Raw genomic sequence first — 27993 nt, 5'->3', positions numbered from 1 at the left:
AAGCAGGTAGGGAAGAGATGGTGAAATGCTTCTGGGAGAGGGAGCCCTATGACGTGGTCCGTAGGACAGAGGGTGGACAATCTTTATTGTCAAGGAAAAGGAGGTTTTGCCTTCTTGAGATATTCACAAAGGCTAGCTTTCTGCTAGGGCTTGATGTGTGTAGCTCAGACATAGAGTGCTGGCCACCATACACTAAGCCCTGGGTCCCATGCCTAACACACACACACACACACACACACACACACACACACAGACAGACAGACAGATGGACAGACAGAGAGACAGGAGCCTCAGGCGCAATGGAGGCTCTTGCTGTGTCTCTTTCTTCATTGATTTTTAGGATCATTTAGCTAGAGAGTCTAGCCAGCATCCCTCGGTTACATGTTTTCAGCCAGGTTCTCAATCAAGGCTGTCTCTCATTTCAGGGCTTGGCTGAGTAGGGTTTTCAGACACCCCAGCAGCAGCGTTGAGAGACACCTTTCCTGTGGGTGGCCAGAAGCTTCTGGTCCTGAAGACACAGCTCCATCCTCACCTGGACCTATGACCCGCGGCCTCGCTCCCCTCCTGCCCATTGAATTCCACAAGATGGGCTCCTTCCGCCGGCCTAGACCACGCTTTATGAGCTCCCCTGTGCTCAGCGAGCTGCCCCGCTTCCAGGCTGCCCGGCAGGCTCTGCAGCTAAGTTCCAACTCTGCCTGGAACAGGTAAGGGCTTGTGGGACCAACGCCACCAGGGAGGGGTTTGGGGTGATCTGCGGGTGGGCTGAGCATCTGCTGCCTCTGAGAGCATTGCTCATGATGTCTGATCATGGTACTGATGATGAATGGGACAAGTGCCCCTGTTTTCATATGGAGAAAGTAGCTCATTGTGATTTCTGGCCTGTCAGAGTCAGTTTTACCAGCCTGGGATCATGGCGTTAGAATTTACAGTTACTGGTCATGCCCCCGAACACCCTACACTGGCTGAGTATCTAAGGGAGTAGTCTTTTCAGTGACCTCACATCACCCGTTTCCCTTTAGGAAGCTTGGGTGTGTTTCTGTGCAGAACTCAATGAGTGGCATATGCCACAATCTTTTTCACCTGAGCCTCTGGTGTGTCGGGGAGGAGATGTAACTTAGGAAGTTGTCCAGCTGATTTTGTTAACCAAGCCCCAAGCAGATCAGCAAATTGCTACTGCCTTATAAGTCGGTGGGCTATTTGTTTTCAAATCTGTGTTGGACTCTGGATAAATGAAAGCATTTCTGAACTTTCTGGGGTGCCTTTTCGGTGACTGGCCATCGGGCACACTCAGCTCAGGATAGCTACATGCTGAGGACCATTGTCCTTTGTAAAATTCCTCAGCACAGACAAGATTATAATATCCTTCTGCTGATGGTTCTGGCTTCGGTCATTCAGAATGTGGAGTTGAGCCCTGACTGTGGCCCTTTAAAAGATGGCACTCTATGCTAGTATACATCCCTCTCTGGGGTGAAATAAAGGGACCACAGAAAATTCTATTAGAAAGGCAGTTATCGTTTCTGTTTGAGAAGGTGGCTTCTCAGTTATAAGAGCCCAGGCAGGGTCAGCTCCTGCTGGCAATGAATGCTTTCTGGATGCTTGCAGAATCCAGTGATGGCAGTTCCCAGAGAGCTTTGAATTCTTTTGCCTCACCCTCCTCAGACCTTTGTACTTGTGGGACATTAAGGAGAGGAAGAGAAGAGAGCTGTGTGTATGCCCTAGGCTTCCCAGCCCTTCCTATGGCCTTCCCTGTGGGCTATTTGAAAATATGGCCCCTGGAGGCAGATCACCTAACTGCGATGTGTTTCTGTCTCTCTGCAGTGTGCAGACAGCTGTGATCAACGTTTTCAAAGGGGGCGGCTTGCAGAGCAATGAGCTGTATGCACTGAACGAAAGCATCAGGTACTTGGCTGGCCAAAACCAGTGCTGTTTTCCCATTAGGGGACTTAGGGTTCTCCCAACCTCCCATCCCCACAGCTCTGCTTGGTCCTTGTTGCTCCTTTGTTTGCTGTTAAAGTGCTCTTGTGGTTGCTGTGTTCTGAGACCTTCACCATCTAGACTTCTCATTCTGAAATGTTGCCTATGCTTATGTATCTAATGTGCTTGTGCTAGGGGTACAGGTTGATAGATGAAGACTGGTACAAATTCTATAAGCATTTATTGAGCTCTGTCTAACCATTAAGCATTGTATTAGGTAATATGATTTAATGCTTGGAGCCAGATTAGTTGAGACTTATTGCTATTAATAAGAGACTTAGTAACAGATATTAGAGTATCTCCTTGGTAGCCAAGTGTTGGAGCAGAAGACATATGTGAACTTTGCATTCTTGGTTGTTGTTGTTGTTGTCTGTTTGTATGTTTATTTTTGAGACAAGCCTACGATGACCCTGTACTTACTGTGTAACTGAGGATGGCCTTGAATGCCCGATCCTCCTGTCTCCATCTCCGGAGTGCTGGGATTACAAGTGTCGCCTACCATCCTTGGCTTGTAAGATGCTGGGGATGAAGCACATGGCTTCTTGCATAGTGGACAGACAAACATTCTGTCAACTGAGCCACATCCCCAGCTCACTCTCTGGAATGTATAGTCAGATGGGAAGTTGCTCATTAGTCAACCAGCCACGACATAGTTGATATGATAAAGTGTGCTAATAGGACTTGGTTTTGCCAAGAAGTCAAGGGACAGCAGAGGTGATGCTTATGCTATGATCTGAGGGACAACAGGGATTGCTTGGGGGAAGGGGACTTCAGGTGGGAGAATCAGAAAACACACAGGTTCTATGCTTGCAATAAGCAAGGAACGGAAAGAAAGCTAAATACAGAGGGTGCAGGAGGAGGGGTGGTAATACAGTTGGATTTGTGTCTTGGTGAAATAACAGCCTTAGACTCAGCTAGGGTTAGGAGGTTGAATTAGCTAGCCTTTTAATTCCTCTCTGGGTATGTTAAATACAGAATATCTAGGCTAAAGACCAGCCCTGCAGTGGGCAGAACAACAAACAAGGCCATTGTTCAGGCCTTGTTTATGTTGAATTAAGGTCTGTGTTAAGGTCAGCTGGGTATTTAAGAGCTCTGTTTTCATTAAAACCTGTACAGCACATAAGCAAACATCTGTGTTACATTTCTCCTATGCACTTGAATTTCATGTCACAATTACATAAATGTGGAAAGAGACAAAGGAGACCGGCTAGCCCAAAGCCTCATTTTACAGGGGAGGAAAGTGAGGTCCTGAGAAGGTGTGTGTCAGGGCCAAAGCCGGGTCACCAGCCACAGACTAGCAAGAAAGAGCCCAGCTTATTCCAAGCACTGAGTTCCTGGCCTTTCCCTGAGGTTCCTCAGCCCCCAGTAGAAGTATAAATAAATAAGTCAGTGGATCCGGAATGTGCTAATTGTTTCTCACCTCAGGAGACAGATCCTGACATTGTACTTCAAAGATCTTAGTGGGCAGCTAGAAAGATGGGAGCCAGCCCTGATGTCACCTGCCTGCCAAGGGGTCTTCCAAATGGGGAGTCTGGCTCCAGCATGTAGTGATGCTCCTGCAGTTAAGATTTTTATTTAAAACTTCTTCATATCTTTGTTTCTTTTAAAAATTATTTGAGACTCTCACCGTGTAACCCTAGCTTTCCTGGAACTCATACTACAGACCAAGCTGGCATCTTGAGCTTCCTGCCTCTGCATCTTGAGTAGTGGAATTCAAGGCAGGAGCCACAGTGCCCAGTGCCCAGCTCTTTTACATTTGAAAAAGTTTTAAATTATCTTTTCTTTTTTCTTTTCTTTCTTTCTTTCTTTTTTTTTTTTTTTAATTATTGGTGTACCTGACTTTCAAATGTTGGCTTTAAAAAATGTAAATGTGTCCAAGTTTCAGTGCAGAGCAAACAAAACACTCTGGTTCCAAGTCTGGCCAAGAAGCCACACTAAAGAAGGGCCATAGTATCTATGGAATGGTATTTCTGTTAAGGCAGTGTGTGGTGTCCTAGACAACTTGAGGCACCCACTGTGTACACGTACATCTGTCTCTTCATCATGTAGTTTACAAATAAGAAAACCACGCATGAGAGGAAACACACGACCTGCCCACAGTTGCACAACTTTACAGGTAGATCCAGATTTGAACTCGTGCCTGAACACCTGCATCTGAAAATCCACACTGGTCCGCTTGGGTTGCTATACTAAGCACCACAGGCAGAGTAGCGTTAACAACAGAAATTTATCTCTTTATGTTCTGGAGCCCAGAAGTTCAAGGTGCTGACCAGCTCGGCTTCTGATGATGGCTAGCTTGGGGTCACCACCTCACTATGAGCTCACATGACCTCTTCTTTGTATGTTCAGAGGTAGAAAGCCAGCTCTCTGGGGTCATTTAGAAGGAAGCCAATCTACCTTGAAGACTATACTCTTAAAAGCTGAAGGCCCCATCATACCATCATGCTGAGGGTCAGGGTTTAGACATAGGAATTAGGGAGTGGTGCATAGTTCAGCACACAGCCAAACCTTGCTCTGCACCATGTTGTGGTGTCTGGGAGAACTCTTATTGGGAGAACTTATGTTCCCTTTTTATTTTTACCCAAAGGTCCTTAGTGAGTCCATCAATTATTATGTTCTTCCCCCCACCCCAAGAAATAGGACCCCTACAGATATTCTGTACAGTTTAGGGGTAGCACTGTAGGTACCTCTATCTTTAGCCTGGTAGGAACTACAGAGGTTGAGGTTTGGAACAACAGCCCAGGTGTGATTTGAGCCTGGAGTAAGCTGTAGCTTTTAGAAAGCAGAGCTTGGCTTCTGTTTGCCTCTGACATTTTTGCTTTTTTGGCTTCTTTTAACTTAGTGGCTGGAGTGGAGACAGGATTCCCTAACACAGAGGCATAGAGTACATCTGGGTATGTGACCTTGTATCTTAGTTATGGTTCTGTTGCTGTGAACAGTCACCATGATCAAGGCAATGTTTATAAAGAAAAATATTTGGGTGGCGGGAACATTGCTTAATTCAGAAGGTTGGTCCTGGGACATCACGATGGGAAACAGACAGGCATGGCATGGGAGCAGTAGCTGAGAGCTTTGCATCCTGATTCACAAGTAACAGGTGGAGAGGCACTGGCCTGGAGTAGACTTTCGAAACTTCAAAGCACACCTCCTCCCAGTGACAGAACTCCAACAAGGCCATGCCTCCTAACTGGGGCACCAAGCATTCAAACATACAAACCTATGGAGTTCATTTTCATTCAAAAGACCACACCTGGACACCTCAAATTCCATAAAGCAAGCCAGGCAACGTGCTTCCACACTGGTAAGCGTATGTAGACACACACAGCTGCCCAGTGACCTCAGTACTGAAGGGGAAGTGCCGCTCTCCCCACAGTCTCACTGTCGCAGCCTTTGACTTTCCTTCTCCTAAGTTCTGTTTGCAGGATAGATCTGTACTTTTAACATGGTGGGGGGCATAAAGGTGGACAATACAGGAATGCTGCAGAGAGGATGTGTTAGGAGGGAAGGCTGAGTTGTCCCCAGGCCCACTCTTCAGTTAATTCTATCAGCCCTACTATGTGGTCTATCCGTTCTAGGCTCAATAGAATGCTTCAGTGTAAGAGGGCTGGACACTACTGGATTCAGAGCCTGGGGAATCCAGACTAGTCAGCTTGAGGAAGTTGCTAAATTTTTCTGTCTGTTTTCCCTTTCATTAAATGTGGGTAATAATAGTATCAACCTCATCTTGCTTAAGTGTCCTTAGCCAAAAGTCTGATACAAAAGAAATGTTCAATGAATGACTTTCTCTATACTATTGTGATGAGTGCTTAAGAGTAATAATAAAGGGTTAAATGCTGTGACCTAACCCACAGGGCCAAGTGATGAATTGTCCTGGGGACAGAACCGGCATGATATCTTCCTAGTGTTTTGGATATGAGCTAATCTCACTTTGAACTTGAGAGCTGGATGGGCTGCTCAAAGAGTGTGTGCTTGGAACTGAAGGTTGGGTGAGGCTGAGTTCTTACAAGGACAGCCAGCTATTTCTTCTTTCTGTGGAGACCAAGTTAAAGAGGAAATGACTCTCTTGGTTCTCCATTCTATTCAGCCAAGCAGTAAAAAACTTTTTGATGATCACCCAAGTCACCAAGTCCTTAATCCTCTCCCCTGAGACTGATCCCAGCCAGGCTTGGCCCCCTTCCTTTTTTCTCCTCTACCTTCCTGTCTTCCCCGCCCCACTGCCATCTTGTGTGTGTGTGTGTGTGTGTGTGTGTGTGTGTGATGTCTGTCTGTCTGTCTGTCGCTGTCTATGTCTGTGTGTACACTTGAGGTGTGGGCACAGGTTGAAATCAAATGTCTTCCTTGGCTGCTTTCCATCTTATTAATTTTATTTCTGGTCTCCTTGGGTGCCTACATGCATGTGGTCTATCACAGATAGACACAGACACACAGATAAACACACACACACACACACACACACACACACACACGTTAGGGTTTTCACCTTTTGTTGTTGTTGTTGTTGTTCGAGGAGGGGGGACGAGGGGGGAGGAGCACTGAACCCAGGACATCTATTTGAATAAACCGGGTACCTTTGAAATCTAGGAAACCGCCCTGATCCCAGTGCTGGCATTACAGAACCAGGCCACCATGCTCAGCTCTTCCGTGGGTCTTGGGATCTGAGCTCAGGTCCTCGTGTGTGTGTGCAACGGCACTTGGCTGACAGCTCTCATGACTCTCTTTCTAGCAATGTAGTTAGGATGTACCTGGGAGAAATGGATGCTTGAAAGTAGGATGGCCAGAAAGCAGGTGCACTTGTGTAACCGGATCTTAAAGTTCAGTCACTGCAAATGTTGGCCTTTTCTTTTAAGACGTGTCATTGAAAAGACTGTCTTGCGGAGAGCCTTTGAAGTTGTACAGGGAAGAACTTTGCTCCAAGTGTGGCCGGGTTCTAAAACATAATATTGAATTCATAGACAAGTACTTCCAGACCTTAGGAGCAAGTCCATCTAAAACAGAGTGGCCAGTTTTCCTCCATATGAAAGTCAAGGCACCTGTTTTGTCAATATGAAAACCATAAATCAGAATCTTTTCTATTTGTAACTGCCTTAGGAAGCAGAACATGACACAATATCTCCAAAGGCAAGGAGGTGACCTTTCTGAAGAGAAGGATTTTGGCCAGATTGCCAGTCTTCACTGTCCACGGTGCTGGCTCAGGCTGCATGCCTTCCTGTCTGAATTCTCTGGAGCTTGGATACGGTGTTTTAATATTCCAACTTCACCCCTGACAGGCATGGCCGGGTCCTGATGTGGATCGAATTCTTCCTTAGGAAACTATACTCTTATGTGGCTAGCAAGAGCGGGAACAGTGAGAAAATAAAGATCACCGTTTCCTGTTTCTCATGAGTACCTGGGTCGGGGTGCATAGACAGAGGGACTATTGGTGCTGTTACTCACTTCTCGTTTGTTGGTGGTAGGCTCTTGCTTGGTCCTCAACATGTTCCCGGGCAGCCATTGAGACAGGTGGATCTGAACTTGTATTAGAGAAGAGCTGGGCAGGGAGACATTGTCTGATGTTTTTACGTGGTGGCAGCAAATGGACACATCGTTAGACTGGAGATGGGATTGATCCCTAAACTGAAACCTGAAGCAGTTGGCAGTCAGGTACACAGGGCAGCAAGGATGTAACTGTCTGCTCGTTTCTTACCCGATATCCTCAGCTCCCAGGGAAGACTCTTTCTCTGCAAAATTAAGCATTCACAGGTAAGGCTTTTGGAAGCTGGCGACAAGTTATCTGCAGCTGGCCTGAGGCGGGACATGTACATTCCTCCTCTCTCCAGTCACGCCACTTCTGTTCTCGGGGAGGAAGGTAATGGCATAAAGAGAGGAGCCCCAGAGATGTTTAAGGAGAAGAGGCTCCAGTGACTGTTGATCTCTGGCCAGTCTGAGCTGAGACTTCCGTCTGAAGACTCCAGTGCTCAGATTCCAGAGGGTAATCTACCTTAGAGGGTTCCATCTGTCTGAGCTTGCTGGCTGTAGTAGGAACCACAGCTGGGAAAAGCAGGGGGCTGAGAAGAGGGGGGGCCTAAGTCCCACCGAAGGGTGGTGAATGAAACCAACACCGACAGTGTGAAGCGATTCCTCGGGGCAGTGGCTGTAGCAAGTACCTGCTGAGCAGAATGTGCCAGGCCCTGCTGGGCTGTGTGTGTGGACTCACCCTTGTACAAGTGTCATGCTCGCAGGTTGGATGCTGTCTCCCTGGTGTATGTGGGTGAAAGTACAGGTTCACAGAGGTAGACTAGCTCGCTGGGGCCATCTCTGCAAGAAGTGTTGGGACTTTTAACCCAGCTTGCCATGTTGTCAGAAGACACTAGAGTCCTGTAGTGTTGTCACTGGTCACATTCTGGCTGGATACACCTGGGTATGGCCTCACTAACAGATCTTGAAGTAAGTGTGGTTGGTGGGATGATGTCTTTAAAAAGAAAACCCTAGTTTGGGTGGAACCAAGTTTTTCTTGCCTTGTCTTCCTCCCTTCCCCTCCCCTCCCCTCCTTTCCTCCTCTCCTCTTTCTTTTTGAGACGTGTCTCATTGTATAACCCCAGCTAATGTGGAACTCACCTTGTAGACCAGGCTGGTCTTAGACTACCAGAGATCCTCCTGGCTCTGCCTCTCAAGTCCTTTATGACACTGACTCCAGTGCATCCCAGTGGAATAGGTCAAAGGACTTTGAAAGGCGAGCTTCTGTATGCTATGACTTAAAAGGCAGTTGCCTCCAAACAAGGCTTGTTGTGGTTGCTAGGTAGGCTCTTCAGAGGAAGAACAGTCAGGTTGGCTGAGTACAGCTATTACACCTGGCTTGAAGCCTGCCTGGAGGACCTTGCTGTTCCTGGATTTTGAAGCAGTTGAGGCAGGACCCACAAAGGGGCTAGGGAGAACCTGGGGTAGCCAACTATTTAAGAACTGGTATTGCTCTCTTGACCGCATCCTAGCTGAATGGTGGCACCTGCCCAAAGTGGCCTGCTCATCTCTAATATTAACCTGGGGTGGGGGGGTGGACGACAATTAAAGCAAGCTGACAAACAGAAGGAATTGGTTGTCCTGTTCCTCCACCCCTCAGCCCTTCACCCCTACATGCAGGGGTGATTGGTGGTTGGTGACTCAGGTAGCTGCTGACAGTCCCTTCCGCCCTGTGCCTGTGCTGGCTGGAACCCGACTTTGGAGCAGCCTGCTTTACTTTCAGGCCAACAAGAGCGAAGACTGTGTTGGCAGCGTGGGATGAGGAGGAGATCCAGGGTCTAGGTCAACCTTCTTATTACTACAACCCTTTAATACAGTTCCTCAGGTTGTGGCAACCTTTAACCATATGACCCTTAACTGTAAAGTGGTTCTGTTGCTACTTCATAACTGTACTTTTGCTGGTGTTATGAGTTAGAGTGTAAATGTCTGCTATGCAGGATTATCCGATACGTGATCCCCAAAGAGGTCTCGACTCATGGGGTTGAGAAACTCTGGACTATGTCATCACAGGAAGCCCTGTGAACTGGGGCGGCAGCTCAGCTGGTCAGTGTGGGCAGGTTCCAGGGTGGGACAGTAGAGCCCAGTACTTTGTTCCCTCTTTTTCCCTGTTGTAGCTCCTTCTGCCTTCTCTCACTGAACTTCATGCTATTTCTGCTTTCACTGGGCTCGCATGTCCCACATAAACATTTCCTTCCCATTGCTTTTGGCTCCCTAACTTCCTTCTAACTCAGCTGCTTGTGGTGGCGTGGCTGTGGGCAGAAGTCTGTTGTCAGAAGAAGCCAGAGGCCTGGGAATGTGAAACTGATCGTATGGGTGTGGCCTGGACCATATGCCCTTCCACATCAGCCTCCAGCCTCAGCAGCCCTTTCCCCCTTGCAGTGTCTACCCTTTAACTCTTTGAGGGCTATGCTCTGAACCTACCATTGCTGCTCCACTCACATGTTTCCCAGGGCCTACATCTGAGGTTGGGCAAGGCCTTTCTACTCTCCTGGGAAGGAGTCAAGGAGGAGAAGGATAGAGTTCCAGAGCTGTAGGCTTCAGCGTCAGCCAGACCTTGGAGAATCTTTATGGCCAACCCTTGCAAGCCTTACCACAAGTCAGAAGTTCAGCTACAAAAGACAAACTTGACTGCCTCTCGCAGTCATCCTATCCTGTGGGTGTCTCACTAGCCACAGATTCTCAGAGGACTGAGAGCAGAAGGTCACACGCATTTGCTTTGCCTGCTCCCTGCTCGGTATCAGGGACTTGGCCATCAGTACTCAGACCCAGGCAGCTGCTTCCAGACTTAATGAGCTGCGGTCTCTGAGGTCATCCTGGTTAGAAGCGCGGCGGCTGTTTCTGCTCCTCTGCAGATACTGCTCAGGCTAAACCACAGAAATACAAATGCTGTGCATATCAGGGCCTGACACGCGTGAATAGTAAATTGACTTAGAAAATGAGACACTGTCACAGGTACAGTTCGTGCTCATTGCTTATTATTTTAATTTGTTCCAGCAAGTAAACAGCAAGTAAAAGCTGTTGTCAGGGAAGAAATCTGAGGCAAAGCTGGGGAAAATAGAAGGTAGGTTCTCAGGATTCTAGGCTTCTGAGCTGCACAGGAACACATGTCTAGGTACTAGTAATCCAGAGGTTTATCCCTTTTGCAACTTAGGAATTGTTGGGTACCATCTCATGAATCCAGCCACCTTCTGCCTACTTTTCTCTTCTTTCTATGCGTTACCCATGAACTAGATTAGATAAACACTGTGAGCCAGTGAGGGTGGGAGGGGAATTACCTTTGACTGATTTAGACCAGTATCTCTGATGCCTTGATTGTATGTGTGGGACTGTGTGTGTGTGTGTGTGTGTGTGTGTGATGTGTGTGTGTGTGTATGACTTGTGTTTGTGTGTGGTGTGTATGTCTCTGTATGTCTGTCTGTGTGTATATGTGTTTTTGTGTGTACATTTCTCTGTATGTGTGTGGTGTGTTTAGGTGTGTCCTGTGTGTATGGTGTGTATATTTGTGTGTGTCCCTGTGTGTGAGAGTATGTGCAGTGTGCTTGTATGTATATTCCATGTCTGAGTGTATATGTATATGTGTGTATGTCAGTGTGTTTCTATATATCTGTGTGTCTCTGTATATGTGTCTGTGTGCATATGTATTTGTGTGTGTGTGTGTCTGTGCTTATATGTATGCAGGCGCATGCATCCATGTGGACCTTGGGTGTCATTTCATTTCTTAGGAGCCATCCATCCTGTTTTCTGAGTATCAGTGACTTGGCCTCACCAGATCTGACCAGCAAGCCACAAGATTCTTCCCTGTTTCCATTTCCCCAGCTCTGGCTGGGGTTACAAGTATATGCCACCTGTTTGTTTTTTTTTTTTTTTTTTTTTTTTTTAGTCGAGTTCTAGTCTCCAACTCAGGTACCCAGTGTCATTCTTAGGAAATCTCAGCTTTTAAGCGGGGCGTGATGGTGCACGCCTTTAATCTCAGCACTCGGGAGGCAGAAGAATGCGGGCTACTGAGTTCGAGACCAGCCTGGTCTACAAAGTAAGTTCCAGAACAGCCAGGGGCTACACAGAGAAACCCTGTCTCGAAAAAACAGAAAAACAAAACAAAACAAAACAAAACAAAAGAAATGTCAGCTTTTGAATGCGTGGTGAGGGCGGAGAAGACCTTTGCCTGAGTTCTGATTCCTCTCCTTCTTGTACCTGGTATCATATCTAACACTTATCAGGTTTCTAGTAAATTATTATATAAATCGAACAGTTGATTAGTAGGCTTTCTATTCTCTTTGCCAGTTTCTCTTTTCCGTTTCAGCGGGGAAAGGACACAGAGTATAGCCATAAGAGGGACAGCATCTACGAGATTCCCCTGGGGATGGCAGTGTCATTTGAGTCAGGGTCAGAGTCTGGGCTCTGGCTGCCCTAAGAAGCTAGACTCTGCCACATATCCTCAATAGGTAATTTAAAAACAGGCAATGGTGAAATGCAGGGAGGAATTCAATATAGTGATGCTGAAAGGAGAGCAAAAGGATCTAGTGGTGCATCTTCGGGGTCCTGGCATAAGAATTTAGGCTTAAATAAAGGCAAGAAGTATGCATAACTAAGCAGTCTTGGTCAAGATGTGGTCCTGATTATCACAACCCACCGTTGTCTCCGATCCAGACTGGACTATAAGATGCTCTGACAATTGGCAAACTACATGAAATCTCTTTCTGGAAGACAAGTGTCCCCTTTGACTGGCACATGGGTTCTGTATTTTCCTCATTTGAGCCTGGGATTCCTGGGGAAATTCCAGTTCCTTAAGGACTATTGTCTTCGTAGTCTGATGAGTTATGGGAAGGATACAAGTGTCTCTTTCAAATGTCTTTACTGTCAGGATGGCCATAGACTGAGGTGGAAATATGGGAGACCTCTTAACTCTCAGTTTGGCTAACATGTGAGTAGAGCTTTTTTTTAAGGAGCTGCCCTTTCCTTGATAGACAAGGACAAGCATGTTTGGTGGAGGTGTAGTCAGGTATGGGAGAAGGGGTGCATCTTCGAGGCCATGCTGAGAGAGGATCCACATGACTGTATAGTATAGAATAGAGTCTATTCAGGGCACAGGGAGGGGAGTCAAGAGGGTAGTAGAGGGAGGGAGGGAGAGAGAGAGAGAGAGGTAAGATGAGCATGTAGAGAGAGGGGGAAAGGGGCGAGGGGACAGAGAAGGAGCAGGAAGGCAAGAGCAAGAGAAGGAGCAGGAGGGGGCAAGCAGCCCCTTTTAGAGTGAGTCAGGCATACCCTGCTGTTTAATAGCTTTTGGTACATTTCCGTCTCTCATCAGACTTGTACACAACTCAGAGACCCCTGGGTGGACTGAGTGGTTCTTAGATTGCCAGTTGAATCTCAAAATGCTTCATCTGTTCGCTAATTGGGGGGGGGGGGAGGTGCTGTGGGAAAAGGGAGGTATTTTTTCATGTGTTTTTCAGATTTCCACAATTTTCTGGAAATTTCAAACCCGAGCGTTTCTTCTGTCCCCAAATTCTTGATCCTGATTCATGCACATAATGGCATATTGCTGTCACTGCCTGCTGATTCGTCAGTTACATGTGTGAGCAAGCTTTGGGGGAAGTTAATACCCAGCAAGATTGTCAGAAATGTGAGCATTTGCTCCTTAATAACCATAGCAGGTGGGAGAGGCGATGAGAACATTCGAGTCGGGGAGATTTTGTTCCCTAGAGAACTCACTGGATTCCAGGAGCCTGTTTTTCTTGTTTTGTGCTTTTTCTCACCTTGTCTGGATCAGATCCAAGATGGATCAGTAGGGAGATGGATCAGTAGAAATCTGGGTCCAGATCTCTATGTATTCATTTGTATTTCTAGCACTTAGGATGCTTTCTTTCTTTTAAAGATTTATTTATTTATTATATGTAAGTACACTGTAGCTGTCTTCAGACACTCCAGAAGAGAGAGTCAGATCTTGTTAGGGATGGTTGAGAGCCACCATGTGGTTGCTGGGATTTGAACTCCGGACCTTTGGAAGAGCAGTTGGGTGCTCTTACCCACTGAGCCATCTCACCAGCCCCCTTAGGATGCTTTCATATTGCCTTCTGAATGCATTTATTAATATCCTCATTCCTCCACCAGTGAGAGTGGGAGCCATGAGAGCAGAGACCTTGTCTGTCCTTTTCACCCTGGTCTGTGCTGATGCTAGAATAATTTGTGGGAACATACCGGACAGCTCAGTGAATGTGTTGCCTAGGTAACCAGAAACCCAGTTCTCCTCACTGTGGTCCCTTTTATAGATTGACCCAGTACATTCAGGATGAGGTGAGACCATTCCAACATATCCTGAACGTGAGTGTCAATTCTGGGTGTCTCTGATGGACTTAGAGGACAGGAGATAATGGAATTGTAGGAAAAGGTGTTCAGTTTACAGAGAAGGTCCAGATTTGAACCTTGACTCTTGGCTAATGGATAAATGGAGGTGGGCATGATTTCTGTACCTATGAAAGTTGTAACTATTATACCACCCTGCATATACTTGAAATCTTTGGATGGGAAATGTATTTTAAAAAATGTGTTTTAGACTTAAAAATGCTTATAAATGTTATCACTGCAGTAACACAGGGGTGGAAGGCTCTACTAGGACCTAGCAGAGAGCATTCCTTCCTCCAGCCTCGGTCCCTACCCCCACCCCACCCCCCCCACCCCCGGCCCGGTGCTAATGGTGAACACATTGTCGTCCATGATGAGTCTGTTATCATTATTCTTTGGACTCCATCTTCAGCAGCTATAATGGCATCAATAGCTGCCTGAGTCTGATTCCGTGTTTCTCTCTCCCCAGGCGGCTGCTGAAGAGTGAACTTGGATCATTCATTACTGACTATTTCCAGGTAAGCTTGGAAGGTCCCAGCGCCCATTATTCTACATTGCAGTTCACATACCCACAGGGAGGGGTATCCATACTCAGTGACTGCTCCCTCAGTGCCCACCCACAGTTACATGGGCTGAAGGAGCTGCTGCACCCACTTGGTCCCTGATGTGAGTGGAGATCAGTCAGATCCCTTGCAGTCTCAGGCGTTTGAGTCTCGGGACTCATTTATACTGTTAGAGACTGTTGCTCCTTTGGGGTCCATCTGTCTGTCCTTATCATAAGAGAAATTGTGCCTCAGAAGCTCTAAAATATGTCTTTAACTTACAGAAAAACACTTTTTCTTTTTTTGAGAGAAAAAAAAAGTTTCCAGAATAAACCATAATAAGCAGGCACATGGCCTGCTTTCTAGAAGGCTCTTTTCTCCTCCCTGCTGCTTACTCTGGATTGTGTATTCCACATCACACAGTCCCTGGAGAGCTGCACTGTCCAGCTCTGGGACACAGGCAGGAAAAGGCAGAATCCACTTGATATTCCTGAAGACATAGCTTTCCACCAGAGGACAGTGACTTCCACCACTGCCCTAAATCCCGCCTGTCCTATGTGTGGTGTCTAGTTGGGTTATGTGCCCTTTGAACAGTTTATTTCTTGTCACTAGGCCTCCTGGTCTGTTCTGTTGACAGCAGGATTGGTATGATAGGCAGACTTCCCTCCTGCCTATGCATTGTTGTGGGGCTAAGAAATCCAAAGTCCCAGGTGTGTGTGTGTGGGGGGGGGGGGGGTGTCTGTCTGTCTGCTCCCCTGTGTGTGTGTGTGTGTGTGTGTGTGTGTGTGTGTGTGTGCCTGCAAAGGACAGTTTCTAAGTCATAGACATAAGCTGCTTCGTTACCTCTGAGCAGGGGGGATTTGGGTGTTGATGGTGAGTAGCCGGCTATGTGACCCTCCCTCCCATGACGTCAGCTCCCGGTTCTCACTCATTTGCTAGGTGGGTCTGGGCAAGCTGCTTTATTTCTGTCTGGCTCAGTTTTCTTGTTTGTAAGATGAGGACAAAAATATAGTTTACCCTATTATGTGGTTTACATGAAATAACAGCGGTGGAGAACTCAATGCTAGTTGTAGCATGTAACATAACATAGCATGAAACATGGCAACATAACATGGTGGTCATGATCATGGACCTTGCTACAGGCTACCCAGGTTCAGGAACCAGCACGGCCATTTACTGAGTGTGTTGCTGGGAGCAAGTTGCCATTTCTGTCTCTTTCAGTTTCCTCTTCTACAAAACCAGGACCTAACCTTTAGGACCTACCCATATAGGGTTACTGTAGGGACTAAATACATTTTTATTTACAAAGCCTTACGGGCTAGCACAATAAGAGAGTAAGTGTTTGTTAAATTTATCCTGGTTCTTATTTCTTATGCTGAGGCACAACCCCATCCATTCGAATGGGAAAGGAAGGTTAAAAACACATAGGCTTTTGGTGGTAGTTTGTTTTGTGTTATTTTGTGTCCAAGTAGAGCTCAATTTTAAAACTGTTTGGAGAGATTTTTGCAGTTAGAAAGTGGGACATCATTTTGTTTATTGACTCAGTATCAGGAAGTGATCAACTCTTATGTCCACTATTAAAGGATGACAGATGTCAGTCAGCTAAACGCAAGCTCATATTCACGTGTGTATGTGCAGGTGTGTGCACTCTTGCATATACATGCATAGTCTGAGAGAGAGAGAGAGAGAGAGAGAGAGAGAGAGAGAGAGAGAGAGGGAGAGGGAGAGGGAGAGGGAGAGGGAGAGGGAGAGGGAGAGGGAGAGAGAAAGAGAGAGAGAGACAGTAACCCTAAATCTAGTTAGATCAAGACCCAGTGGAAACCTGAAATTCAGTCAGGTTACCCGGCTAGGGGGAGGAAGGGAGGGATGAAGTCTCAGAATGTGATAGTGAGTCCTAACTGTGAGTCATCTTATTTGCCCTTCACTCAAAGGCCAGCCTCTACCTTACTCTGCTCCCCTGTGGTCTCTATTGATTGGTTTGAAGGCAGGCTACTGAAAATAGTTTTGTTTTGTTTTGTTTTTTTTCTTCTTCTTCATAAGTCCTGAAGAAAGGAGCCTGCCGGGCTAGGCTGCCTTCTGCCTTGACATTTGAAAGAGATGGGGTCCCTGTGGTTTCAGTCAAGTTTTAAATGCCAGCTGTTGTTTGGCCTTGGGGGTTACCCCTAGGCCGGTAGGAAGGGTGTGTCTGGTGGGGACTTGTGCACATGGGAAGCCCTGAGGTTTTGGGAGGTGGCTAATACTGCTTACAAAGATGCCAGAGACTTCAAAACTAACAACCACATGCCATTTCCTACCAGGAACCTAACCGGAGAAGGTGCTTGGTGAACCCCACGTCTTTTTCTCAGCGTGTGGTGTGGGGAATGCTTTTTCAGAACTTTGAATGCGGGGGTTTTTCTTATTTAGGGTGCTAAACTGGAAAAAGACTCGTCTAGACACACTTATAATGCAGTTGTTTTTAAGTTGTGGGTGTTTGTTTCCAGCCCCACCCCTCCCCCCAATGTTTCTAAGCATTTACTTTCCTTCCATTTACCTCTGTCAACGGTTTAGAGTTGTCAACAATACATATCAGAAGTGACATTTAGGAACCTAAATGTGGCAGTGAATATCATCAGAGGTGGGCTTAGAAAATGTTTGCTTTATCCCTTATTGTCATGCCAGAGAAAGTCTATGCCATCTTCTCCAGGACTTGGCAGCCTCCTTAGTTAAGGAAAAGGGAGCTAACCTTGAACTTGGCAGTTTTAGCTAGGGATAGGTGACTGTCAGTATTTGTTTGCTGTTAGTTAATTTCTGAGCGAGTTTTCCACTTGTGGTAAGGGGTGCTGCTACCGGTTTCTTTTAGCACGCAGTGACAATTTTGACAAACAGCTTAAAGAAAAAAAAATGTTCATAAAGGATAACAATGCAGGTGTTCCTGCCTGTGGCCACCGTGGTGAAGGTAGTTCAGGAGACATTCAAGTGGGAAGACTGGGGCTGGGTACCGCTGAGGTTTTCAAATCTGCACAAGAAATCTCCACACAGCAAGGAGTCCCTGGGATCTGGGAAGCTTCACAACAGTTCAGGGGCAAAGCCCCAAGAGGCTCAAACAAAGGATCTGGAGCAAAGCAGGGGGGGGGGTGGCGGGCGGGAGGGCGAGCCTTCAGGAGCCGAGCCCTAGGACAATCAGGAAAGTCCCTCAACCCCCGGTTGTTTCAGAAGAATGTAAACAAGCTCCCTCAATGTGAGGTCTGCACGATGCCCCCCCCCCCCCACCTCAGCGTGAGGTCTGCACGACCTTCCCCCCCAACCTGCTTTTGAAAGTTGGCTTTGCCCTTTTGTGGGACCCTCCTCTCCCGGTGAGAGCTTGGCACTTGCAGAGTCATAGCCAGAGCTCTTCCTGTCTGGGTCTCTACCTTAGAGCAAGTGAGCATTTTTATTTTACAATTTTAAAGAAAGAACATCCACAGTGAAGAATAATGAAAATGACCTGGGGTGAGGGCAGAGACAGCAGGTAAAAAAAAATTCGGCTTATCTCTGCTCTGCACACAGAGAAGACAGCCTGTTTGGGCTGCAGGAACCTGAATAGATTTCTGAGAGACAGTGGCCAGAAAAATTTCTGACATTTCCAGTTTTGACTCTCCCCCCCCCCCCCCCCGTCTGTTTTGAATTGTGCCTGAGAGGAAAATTGAGGTTTCGGAGTAGAACTCTATCCCAGGGACTGCCTGGAGGGATAATTGGTTCTCTGGCGTGTTTGAAAATGGATATTATAAAATGATCTGCATTTTTGGATTCCTTAGTAAGGTATCTCTGTGGTTCAATGTATGGGGGAGCAGGGTGACAAATACCTCCATTTCTCAGTTCTGCATCTGTGGGTTGCTCTGTTTGCTACAAGTCTCGCCCCAAGCTCAGAAAGTCCCATTTCTTTTGGATTGCTTCATAGAGAAACTAAAGTCAAGGGCTCTGAGCAAGGGACTGTTAGGGGAGCAGCAGGCACGGACAAAGCAGTTGTCAATAGGTCATAGATGCCTGGCTGTGTTTGTGTGTGTGTGTGTGTCTGTGTGTGTGTGTGTGTGTCTGTGTGTGCATGCACATACATACATGCACATGTGAATTGGCATACACATGTTTGTGAACTTAAAGGTATGTTCATAATTTGTTTATCTGATTGTTGCAAGAGCCCGAGCAGAGACTGATCATCATTGTGCCAGGGAAACGTGCTCTTGGCAGTAGCTGAGAGAGGAGACCCAGGGCTAGGGGTCCCAGACAGAATGGAGTTTAAAGCTGTGGCACTGACTGACGATGGATATCATGCAGGTCAGGGTCTTCAGATCAGATCCAGAATAAATAAATATAAATGAGTAAGATAAATAATTATGAAGATGGGACAGGGTGAGGAGAATATCTCTTGCGATTTTCAAATCCAAACCAGATGAGGAAGATAAGGTACGATTTCCATTTTTGATCCCTCTCAGAAGACTTCTGTAGTAAGCCATATTTCCTAGAAGGAAATGGAGACTGTGAGGTGGGCAGCTGGGAAGGAGGGGACTTCCATGCATTCTCTGGAGGTTCAGCGTGGGGCACAAAGGAGCCTGATAGGGAGGGTGGGTGAGGATTGCGTTCTCTTTAGGTAAGAAGGCCACTAGGATTGAGGTTTGAATGGTATTCAGGACAAAGGCAAGGTGAAGCCTGTATACAAGGAATGGCTTAGAAGTTCCTGGTGGCCACTCTGACCTCTTCTGAGATAGAGCTAACTAAGTAGAGAGTATCCAGCCAGCCAGGGATTTCTGAAGCTCTCTTGCCCCCCTCCTCCTGGTTTCCCAAGTGGTTACATGAATTTTGTGCAATTATTTGTTTATCTTTATAATTCTTTTCTCATACTTTATGAAACAAGTGGAAAAATGAATCTTGAAATTGATAACTTCAAGTCTTAATAGGTTTTAGATAACGATGAAAACCAATAGGTGTGCTAAGGTAATGGGCTGTTAGCTTCACTGGATTTGTGCATAGGTACAAAATGCTAAGAGGGCTTTATCACCCGTCTTAGCTCCATGGGAGCAGGGTTTCTTTGTCATGTAGGCTTGTTGTTCTGTGTGAGAATATATGTTAGGAGCCCGCTACATATGGAATCGAGGGATTTAGTAGAGATCAGCTAGGGACTGGTATGAGCCAGGGTTAGCAAGGAGGCAAAGCGGGGCCACAGCGAACTGTGGTGCTGCACATGCGGGAGTACAGTAAATAGTCGCGGTCAGCAATCCAATGGTCATGGGAAGCAAAGGGTGTTGTGAATTTTTGTTTAGTATGGCAAGCCCTCTCTGCCCCCTGTGAGAGTTAGAATGAAGGTTCAGCTGGCAGAGTGCCGGGCAAGCATCCATGAGGAGGTGTGATCAATCCCTACCACTCTAGAAGCCAAGAATGGTGGTGCAGGTCACTGTCTATTTGGCATAGGGTTCATCCTCCTGGGAAGCTGGGGCTGGCATTATTCCCCAATAGCTTACTTGATTACTTTTTTCCCTGGGTCCCTCTGACTGTGTTGGGAGTTCCTCTGCTTGATAGGTGACATAATGGTTGGCGAGCTGTAACACCCCCCCCCACACACACACACACACACATACACCTATCCGCTTCTCTGCTCACCTCAGCACCTTTATTCTGCCCCATGCTGCCCAGGGTAAGCTGATCTTTTCCCCAGTCAGCTGCTAGTGGCTTGGGCAGCTATCCTCCAAATATCCTTGTCGAGAAGTTTTTCCCAAGCTTCATTTTTCTGTTTGCAGCCCATTTCTCTGTGTCTTAGGGGGCAAATGTCAGCTCTTTCTACTTCCGGATCCTTCTGCCACTTCATTAATGTGTTGTTTTGTCCCTAGCCAAGTTCGCTGATGGTGTGGCAGAAGGATGTGTTAAGTAACAACCGGCCCGTTGCCAAGTCCCCAGTCATTTCCTAAGGAGCTACTATTTAATAAACTGGTGGTTTGTGATCTAAGGCTGGCCGGGGAGGTGGTAGAGAGAGCCATTTGAGCTAGGAGGGGTCATGAGAAAAGCAGAGTCTCCAACTCTGTCGCCACTGTCATTTAGCAGCAAATGTCTGTCAGAACCTTTTAGATCCAGGCACTTGGCGGGGATGAGAATTCTTTGAGGTGAGAAACAGGAAGAACAGATGCTTAGAAAAATGGTAGGGAATACCTGAGCTAAAACATACCCCTCTTTCTCATTCCTGAACCCCTTTGCTTTTTTCCTCCCCCCTTTCCTTCTTACTTCCGATCTCTCTTTTCCTTGGTTTCTGTCTCTCAGAACCTTTGAGCAAGCCTAAGTCCCATAGATGGCAAATTGGCATCTTCCTAGGTAGAGTGGATGGCAGTGGTGTGATCTTCAAAATCTGTAGGCCATGTGGCTGTAATGGGGTGTGGACTTCTATCTCCTTCCCACAGGTCTGCCACGGCTACATACACAAGTCAGGTTTCTACACTGTAGGTAGGATGGCAGTAATAGGTCAGGGTGTGGGTGTGGGCATGAAGCGTGCACATTCTGTCTGGGAGGTAGTGGCTCCAAACTCCCTGTGTTTTATGTTATAGTATCTGGCCATACCTTCCTTACAAACACACACACACACACACACACACACACACACACACACACACACACACACACAGGGGATGGCTGGGGGGCAACTGCAGAGCAGTAAATTCTAACTTCAGGACCCTTCAAATGCTAGACCTTAAGAGATGTATGAGCCTGTATGGCTGCAGATTTTCTGAAGGGAAAATTCTGTCTTGACCTGTGGTGTTCTAGGCGAGGGGTGGGGACAGGAGCTGTCCTGGCATCTGAGCAAAGAATACAGCTGTGGCTGAATTTTGTGTGTGTGTGTGTGTGTGTGTGTGTGTGTGTGTGTGTGTGTGTGGTCTGGGTGTTTGTGAATGAAATTCAGGACAAGGTACCCGTTCTGGAGGTGGGGAGAAGCTAGGTGCTGGGGCGTCCTGAGAATCCTGGACTGCTCTGTAGGCACTGAGGGGAGGAGTCCTAGTGGAATCTGAGCTGCATTCTTGTGGGCTGGAATCTGGGGTAGGAAACTCTACCCTAACCTCAGTCCCTGGAAGATCAAAGCATTTGTGGCATGCTTTTCAAGGAGTTTGAGCTTCTTGGAAAATGGAGCCCCTTAAATATCAGCAAATCTGTGTGTGAGCAGACTCTGGTGACCACAGGCTCCAAGTGGGGACAAGGACTATATGACCCGAATGGCTCCTTCAGACCCCACACTTTTGTTTATTTTGATCCAAGCTACAGAGTTTCTGTGCTCTGTATCATGAGAGCCTTAGAAAGAATTTTCTGTGTCATTTCCCCTCCTAAGCCAGAAATAACTCCTTTTCCTTGGAAACACATATTTTTCCTTCTAATATCTCCTTGAAGGGAGAAGACCAAAGGCCAGGAAGGAGGCTCTGGGCCGTCTGTTGGAATCTATTCCTTCTGATTCGGACAAAGGCATTTTTACCAAATGAAGAAAGTGGGAACAGATTTAGGGACCCTATGTCACCTCCTCCACCCGCCTTAAAAACATTCTGATTCTTATCTTGACTCCTTAAAAAAATACAATATAGTACTTGTCACCAAAATAGGCAGCTGATTTTAAGTTCAACAAAGATTTGCAGAACACCAGCTGTACCCAGAATCCTGTTGGAGTAGGGAACTAAAGTAAGAAGTGGTCCTTGTCTTCCAGGATCTAAAAGCCTAATGGACATAGTTAGTGTTGTTTGTTTGTGCATGCATGTGTGTGTGTGTGTGTGTGTGTGTGTGTGAGTGTGTGTGTGTGTGTGCTATGTCCAAGTATTCATGGATGTGTGTGTCCCTGTGTCTGTGTGCATGTGGAGGCCAGAGGCAGGATATCGGATGCCCTGTCTCTCGTTCCTCACCTTATTCCTTTGTGGCTGAATGTCTCACTGAACCTGGAGCTGGGCTGGTAGATTGCAAACCTCGGGGGGAACCTCCTGCCCCAACCCTCTTCCAGCACTGGGGCTATCAGTACTTACTATCACTCTCCTGCCACCTGGATGCTGGATATTTGAACTTAGGTCCTCATGCTTGCCTGGTAAGTACATAACTACTGAGGTATGTCCGTAGCCCTAGAAGTATTTATTAATTCATATCATAACATGGAATAATTTTTGGTTTTGTTTTCTTAGTTTCTTTTAGCACCCTAGTTTGTCATAGCCTCCCTTAGTGTATATAATTAGGGTGATGGGAAGGAAGGGGTACCAGTGTTGACACTCAGGAGTCTTTAGCAGTGCAGAGATGACCTTCTGAGAGCCTCGTGCTGGGGCAGATATTCTAAAGCAGTGGTTCTCAAACTATAGGTGTGACACCATTGGGAGTCCTACATCAGTTATCCTGCATAGTAGATATTTATATTATGACTCATAACAAGCAAAATTACAGTTATGAAGTAGCAATGAAATAATTGCAGGTTGAGGGTCACCATGACATGAGGAATTATATTAAAGGGTCACAGCATTAGGAAGGTTGGGAATCACTGCTCTAAGGTCACAGTGGGATTTGTGCTCAGGTGGCGTGACTACTGTCCTTTCCCCTCATCTGAGCAATCTTTCTCATCCATCTTGGCTGCCAGGAGGTCTAGATCAGCTGACATCGGACTGTGTTCTTGCTTTCTGACCCAGAGGCGGGATGCATTCTGGGCCAGAGCTGGAGAATAGGTTGGGGCTGTGATGTAATTCCCTCTACAGTCCATAGTAGTTTTTTTCCCCTCCAACAAAATTGGCATGCTTCAGTATGGTGTTATTCTGACTCTAATTTGAGTTCCATGTGCCATCTTGAAATCAAACAGTAGCCAATTACACTTTAAAATGGGGTCATATCTGAATCCTGGTGGGATTTTAGAATCTGGATCATGTGTGCCTGTCCCAGAAATGTGCTAGCGCTTTTGATAACTTTCTTGGTACAGAGGTAGGAGAGACATCCTGTTGTGCAAGCATGAGGACCTCAGATTGGATTCCCAACACCCATGAAAAGGCCAGGCCTGGTTGCATGTTATAACCCCAGTGCTGGGAAGGCAGAGGCAGGAGGATGCTAGGGGCTTGTTGGCTAAATAAGACTATTGTTGAAATAGTAATAGTGTTCTCAGGTTCAGTGAGAGACCCTGTCTCCAAAGAGTAAATGGACATCATGCACTCACAGAGGCAAGGAAGAAGACACATTCACACAGACACACAAACACACAAACACACATGCCCCCAGAAACCCTCAGTACATCCATTAAAGTCCTGCCATCGCTGGCTTTCTTTACTTCTCACTCCTGGGAAGATGTTAAGCTCTTGCCACCGCTGTCACTGATTACTAAGGCTATGTATGGTGGTATGTGTCTATAATCATTAGCTTTTGTAAGAACTTAATGATATGCCAGTGGTATCATAATAATGAGAATTTAAATGTTCCCAGCAGAAAGAAATGTTAAACATCTGAGATATGCCACGTACTGTGATTTCGTTGCTACACATGACACGCATGCACTGAAGTGTCACAAATACACAACTGTGTTATATGTCCGTTAACATTTTTAAATGTGAGGCCGGAGAGATGGCTCAGCGGTTTAAGAGTGTGTACTGCTCCTGCAGAAGACCCAGGTTCAGTTCCTGCCACCCACACTGGTTGACACACAGCTGCTTGTAACTCCAGCTCCAGGGGATCCGATGCCTCTGGCCTTTGTGAGAACTGCACTTGTGTGTTCTTATTCCCATTCAGACAGACACAGATGCGTGATTGCAAACAGTAAACATAAATGTTCTTAAATTGAAATCAATTGAAAACATAATACAACAGTACAGCTAGTGAAAAGCGAAGAAAGCTAGCGAAGGCAAGAAGGGGGCTGGAGGCACACTTCTAGTACTTAGGAGGCAGAGGAAGAAGGTTACAAGTTTGAGACCAGACTGGGCTACATAGTAAGACATGGTCTATAAAGTAGGTGAGCAGGACCTGAACTGCTGTGGTACCTACCTTCCTCCCACTCAACTACATATACTGCCGTCATCAGTATTGTGCTGACTACCTTGACAGCTATCTTGAGAGCTGGGAACTTCAATTGAGAAAATGCCCCCAGAAGATTGGGCTCCAGGCAAGCCAGGCACTGTTCTTAATCAGTGATTGATGTGCGAGGGCCCAGCCCATTGTGGGTAGTGCCAACCCCGGGGCTGGCGGTTCTGGGTGCTATAAAAAAGCAGAGTGGGCAAGCCATGAGGGGCAAGCTAATGAGCAACACCCTTCCATGGCCTTTCTGCATCAGCTCCTGCCTCCACATTCCTACCATGGTGTGTTCCTGTGTTGACTTCCCACAATTGACTGTAACTCAGGATATGTTAGTCAAATAAACCTATTCGCTTGTGGGCTGCTTTGCTTGTGGTGTTTCATCACAGCAGTAGAAACCCTAACCTGTATTGGGAGCTTTGGGTTTTATAAAGGGCTGTGGGAGGAAAACATTGGCCTTTGCTCTCTACCGCCCTGACAAGGGAGCACAGGTCTTTGATAACCTAATGAGAGAGGCTCAGAGAGAGGTACCAGGCCATCAGTGATCTCAGTTTCTGTAGTTCACATAAGGGTGGTTTTGTGTGTTAGGGACACACACACACACACACACACACACACACACACACACACACACAAGGTGGAGGTCTTAGTGAGATGCTTCAGAGTAGAGTGGAAAAGAGCTTAGCTTCTACAACTGGGAAGAATGTCTTACCTCCTATGAGCTGGCAGCCATTGGTAATCGATGAAGGATTCAAATTCTCTGATAGATGCGGGATACTCATTCATTGCTAGTTGTAACCGGAGAGAACTTAGCCTGACTCTTTACAACTCTCCCATGCACCCTGTTGATAGACACGCAATCGAGGCTGCCTAAAAGTTGGCATTTGATCTCTTTCTGTTGTATCAAGTATGAGGAACCATAGATTTATTCTTTTTAAATTTTGTATTTGTTTAATTATGAGTGTGTGTGTGTGTGTGTGTGTGTGTGTGTGTAGGTATGTGGTCAACAAGAGCAGGAGAAGTTGAACCCTACTGGGGCTAGAGATACAGGCGATTGCAAGCCACCTGATGGGAATGCTGGAAGACCAGAGTCACTGAACCACCTACCCAGCTGCTTGAATTTGTTTGTTTTGAGATGGAGGTCTTTCTTTGTAGCCATGGCTGATCTGAAACTCACTATGTAGAGCAGGCTAGCCTTAAACTTACGTAGATCCACCTGGTTCTGCCTCAAGAATTCTGGGCTTGCACCACCATGTCTGGCTCCAAATTTATTCTTAAAAAGGAAAAAAAAAAAGGTCCAAATGCCCCAAAACCTCACTTTGTTTAGTTTCCCATTTGTCTAGGCTCTCCATATGAGTTTAAGTCATCAAGAGCCTCAAGGGCTTTGGGCTCAACAGTGAATTGGACCGGGTCCCTTCTGTATCTCTTAGTTTGAGAGATGAGTGGGGTGGTGATTGCGTTTGGCCTTTTGGCTTACTACCCTTGGGCTGTGTGGTGTCTCACAATCTTCCTCTGAGATTCTTGTTCTCCCAGGACAAAGGGCTTCTTACACTTAGAAACCTGACTAGCACAAGGGGCCTGGAAAGTCTGCGCTGCGAGTGGGAATTGGAAGAGTTGGAAAAATGCCCTCTAGTGTAGCTTGCCTCTAGTCCAGTCTCCTGGATCAGAGTCACCCAGCTCTTGTGATCTCTGTTCTCTCTTGGCAGAACCAGCTTCTTGCAAAAGGACTGTCCTTTGTGGAGGAGAAGATCAAGCTGTGTGAAGGCAAGTATGGGGCGAGGAGGCGCTGGTGCATGGGGCTCTGCCTCAGACTCTGGTGTTGGCAGGGTTGAGCCACATCTGTCTAAAAGTAGCAGATTCCCAGTGAGTGAGTCACCCCTGCCTCTTGCCGCCTTCAGGGGTTTGAACCAGCCGCCCCCGTCAGGGCAACACAGACTGCTTTTGCAAAAATGGGCTGGGAAGGGGGTGATAGTGGAGACCCAAGTAAGGGGTTTCCCACTGATGCATCCTGGGGGTGCCCTTTGAAGGGAAAGGGGCACTTGCTCTACTGCAGATGCTTCTGGTCCATCTGGTCTGTTCCAAGCTGTTTTCTATCCCCCATTGCAATATTTCTTGGGATCATACTAGACAGAGGTGCTCCCAATTTGGGGAACAGTAGACAAACAGGCTCTCAATGCTATGTGATCTGACAGATGAAGAAAATGTCTTGGTCTGTCTGTAATCCAAGTGACTGGATAGAAAGAAAGTGACTGGAGAGAAAGGTCAGGTGGTAGTCTCAAAGGATAGAGCAGACCACCCCTTCCATTCCACTGAGAGTTTCTAGGGACTTGGCTAGCTTGTTCTCTGGTTCTCTAGTGAATCTTGGCACATTTCTCCATCCCAATCTCTCTATCTGTCTGTCTCTCTGTCTCTCTGTCCCTGTCTCTCTCTCTGTCTCTCTGTCTCTCTCTGTCTCTGTCTCTGTCTCTCTCTGTCTCTGTCTCTCTCTCTCTCTGTCTCTCTCTCTCTCTCTCCTCTTGTATCCCAGGCTGGCCTCAAATTTACCACATAGTGGAAGATGACCTAGAACTTCTGCTTGATCCTCCTGCCTCCACCTCCCAAGTTCTAGGACTACAGTATGCACCACTACACTTGGTTTATGCTGTTAGAGATTAAACCCCAGGGCTTTGTGCATGCTAAGCAAGTACTTTATTAACTGAGCTACATCCCCAGTTCAGAGTCTAATGTTTTTTTTTTTTTTTTTTTTTTTTTTTTTGGTTTGTTTGTTTGTTTTTCGAGACAGGGTTTCTCTGTATAGCCCTGGCCGTCCTGGAACTCACTTTGTAGACCAGGCTGGCCTCGAACTCAGAAATCCACCTGCCTCTGCCTCCCGAGTGCTGGGATTAAAGGCGTGCGCCACCACGCCCGGCCCAGTGTCTAATGTTAAAGGAATGAAGTGAGTAAAACATACCTATGACACCATACTCTGCACACAGGTGGCTAGCTACCATTTCTTTGTGCTCTAGCCAAATATCCTCATGATAGGCGAGAAGGATGTCCAGACACAGACTTCATAGGGCTTTATCTAACCATATACTAGAGTATATGACTTCAAAAACTTGAAGGACATTATGTCCAGTGAACAACATTTTCCCCTATTTCATGAGAATGACACCATATTATGGCACCTGGAAAGACAAAGTTGGAAGAAAAATAAGAGATAGCTGCTAGAAAGTTCTGGTGTTTGTCTTGAAGTAAATGCCCCCCCCCCGCCCCCAACCTTTGGAAATAACCAATGGTAGAAATGGATACACACACACACACACACACACACACACACTTTTTTCTCTGGACCATAAAAAGACTGTAATGTTTGTTCTCTAAGTCTGTAAATACCCACTAAGTCAAGGCTTTACATTCTTTGATATTGGGGCTGAAGATGTTTCATCAAGTAAGAGGGCTTGCTGCTTTTGCAGAGGACCTAGGTTCAGTTCCTAGTACCCATATCAGGAGGATGTTCACTATTGCCTGTAGTTCCAGCACTAGAGCATCTGAGTCGCTCTTCTCCTTCTTCTAGCTTCCTTGGGCACCTGCATGTGGTACACATGTACTCATACACACGTACAAACACACACACAAATAAATAAATAAATAAAAATAAATTAAAGAT

General features: G+C 46.6%; 1 protein-coding gene across 9 annotated transcripts in view; it reads left to right on the top strand.

The window, feature by feature from the left end:
- Positions 1 to 27993, top strand: part of Prr5l (proline rich 5 like) — a 169943-nt gene that overhangs the window by 110219 nt on the left and 31731 nt on the right. For all 9 annotated transcript variants that reach the window (XM_017319279.2, XM_017319278.2, XM_006500236.4 and 6 more), the window contains 4 exons: positions 426 to 704; positions 1819 to 1899; positions 14276 to 14324; positions 26051 to 26108. In XM_017319279.2, the coding sequence (XP_017174768.1) occupies positions 541 to 704; positions 1819 to 1899; positions 14276 to 14324; positions 26051 to 26108 (352 nt within the window). In that variant the 5' untranslated portion in view covers positions 426 to 540. The remainder of the gene's footprint in view (positions 1 to 425; positions 705 to 1818; positions 1900 to 14275; positions 14325 to 26050; positions 26109 to 27993) is intronic.

Source organism: Mus musculus, chromosome 2, assembly GCF_000001635.26.
Source record: "Mus musculus strain C57BL/6J chromosome 2, GRCm38.p6 C57BL/6J".
NCBI lineage: Eukaryota > Metazoa > Chordata > Mammalia > Rodentia > Muridae > Mus > Mus musculus.
Note: the sequence above shows the minus strand (reverse complement) of the source record. Positions and strands in the feature narration are given on the sequence as shown.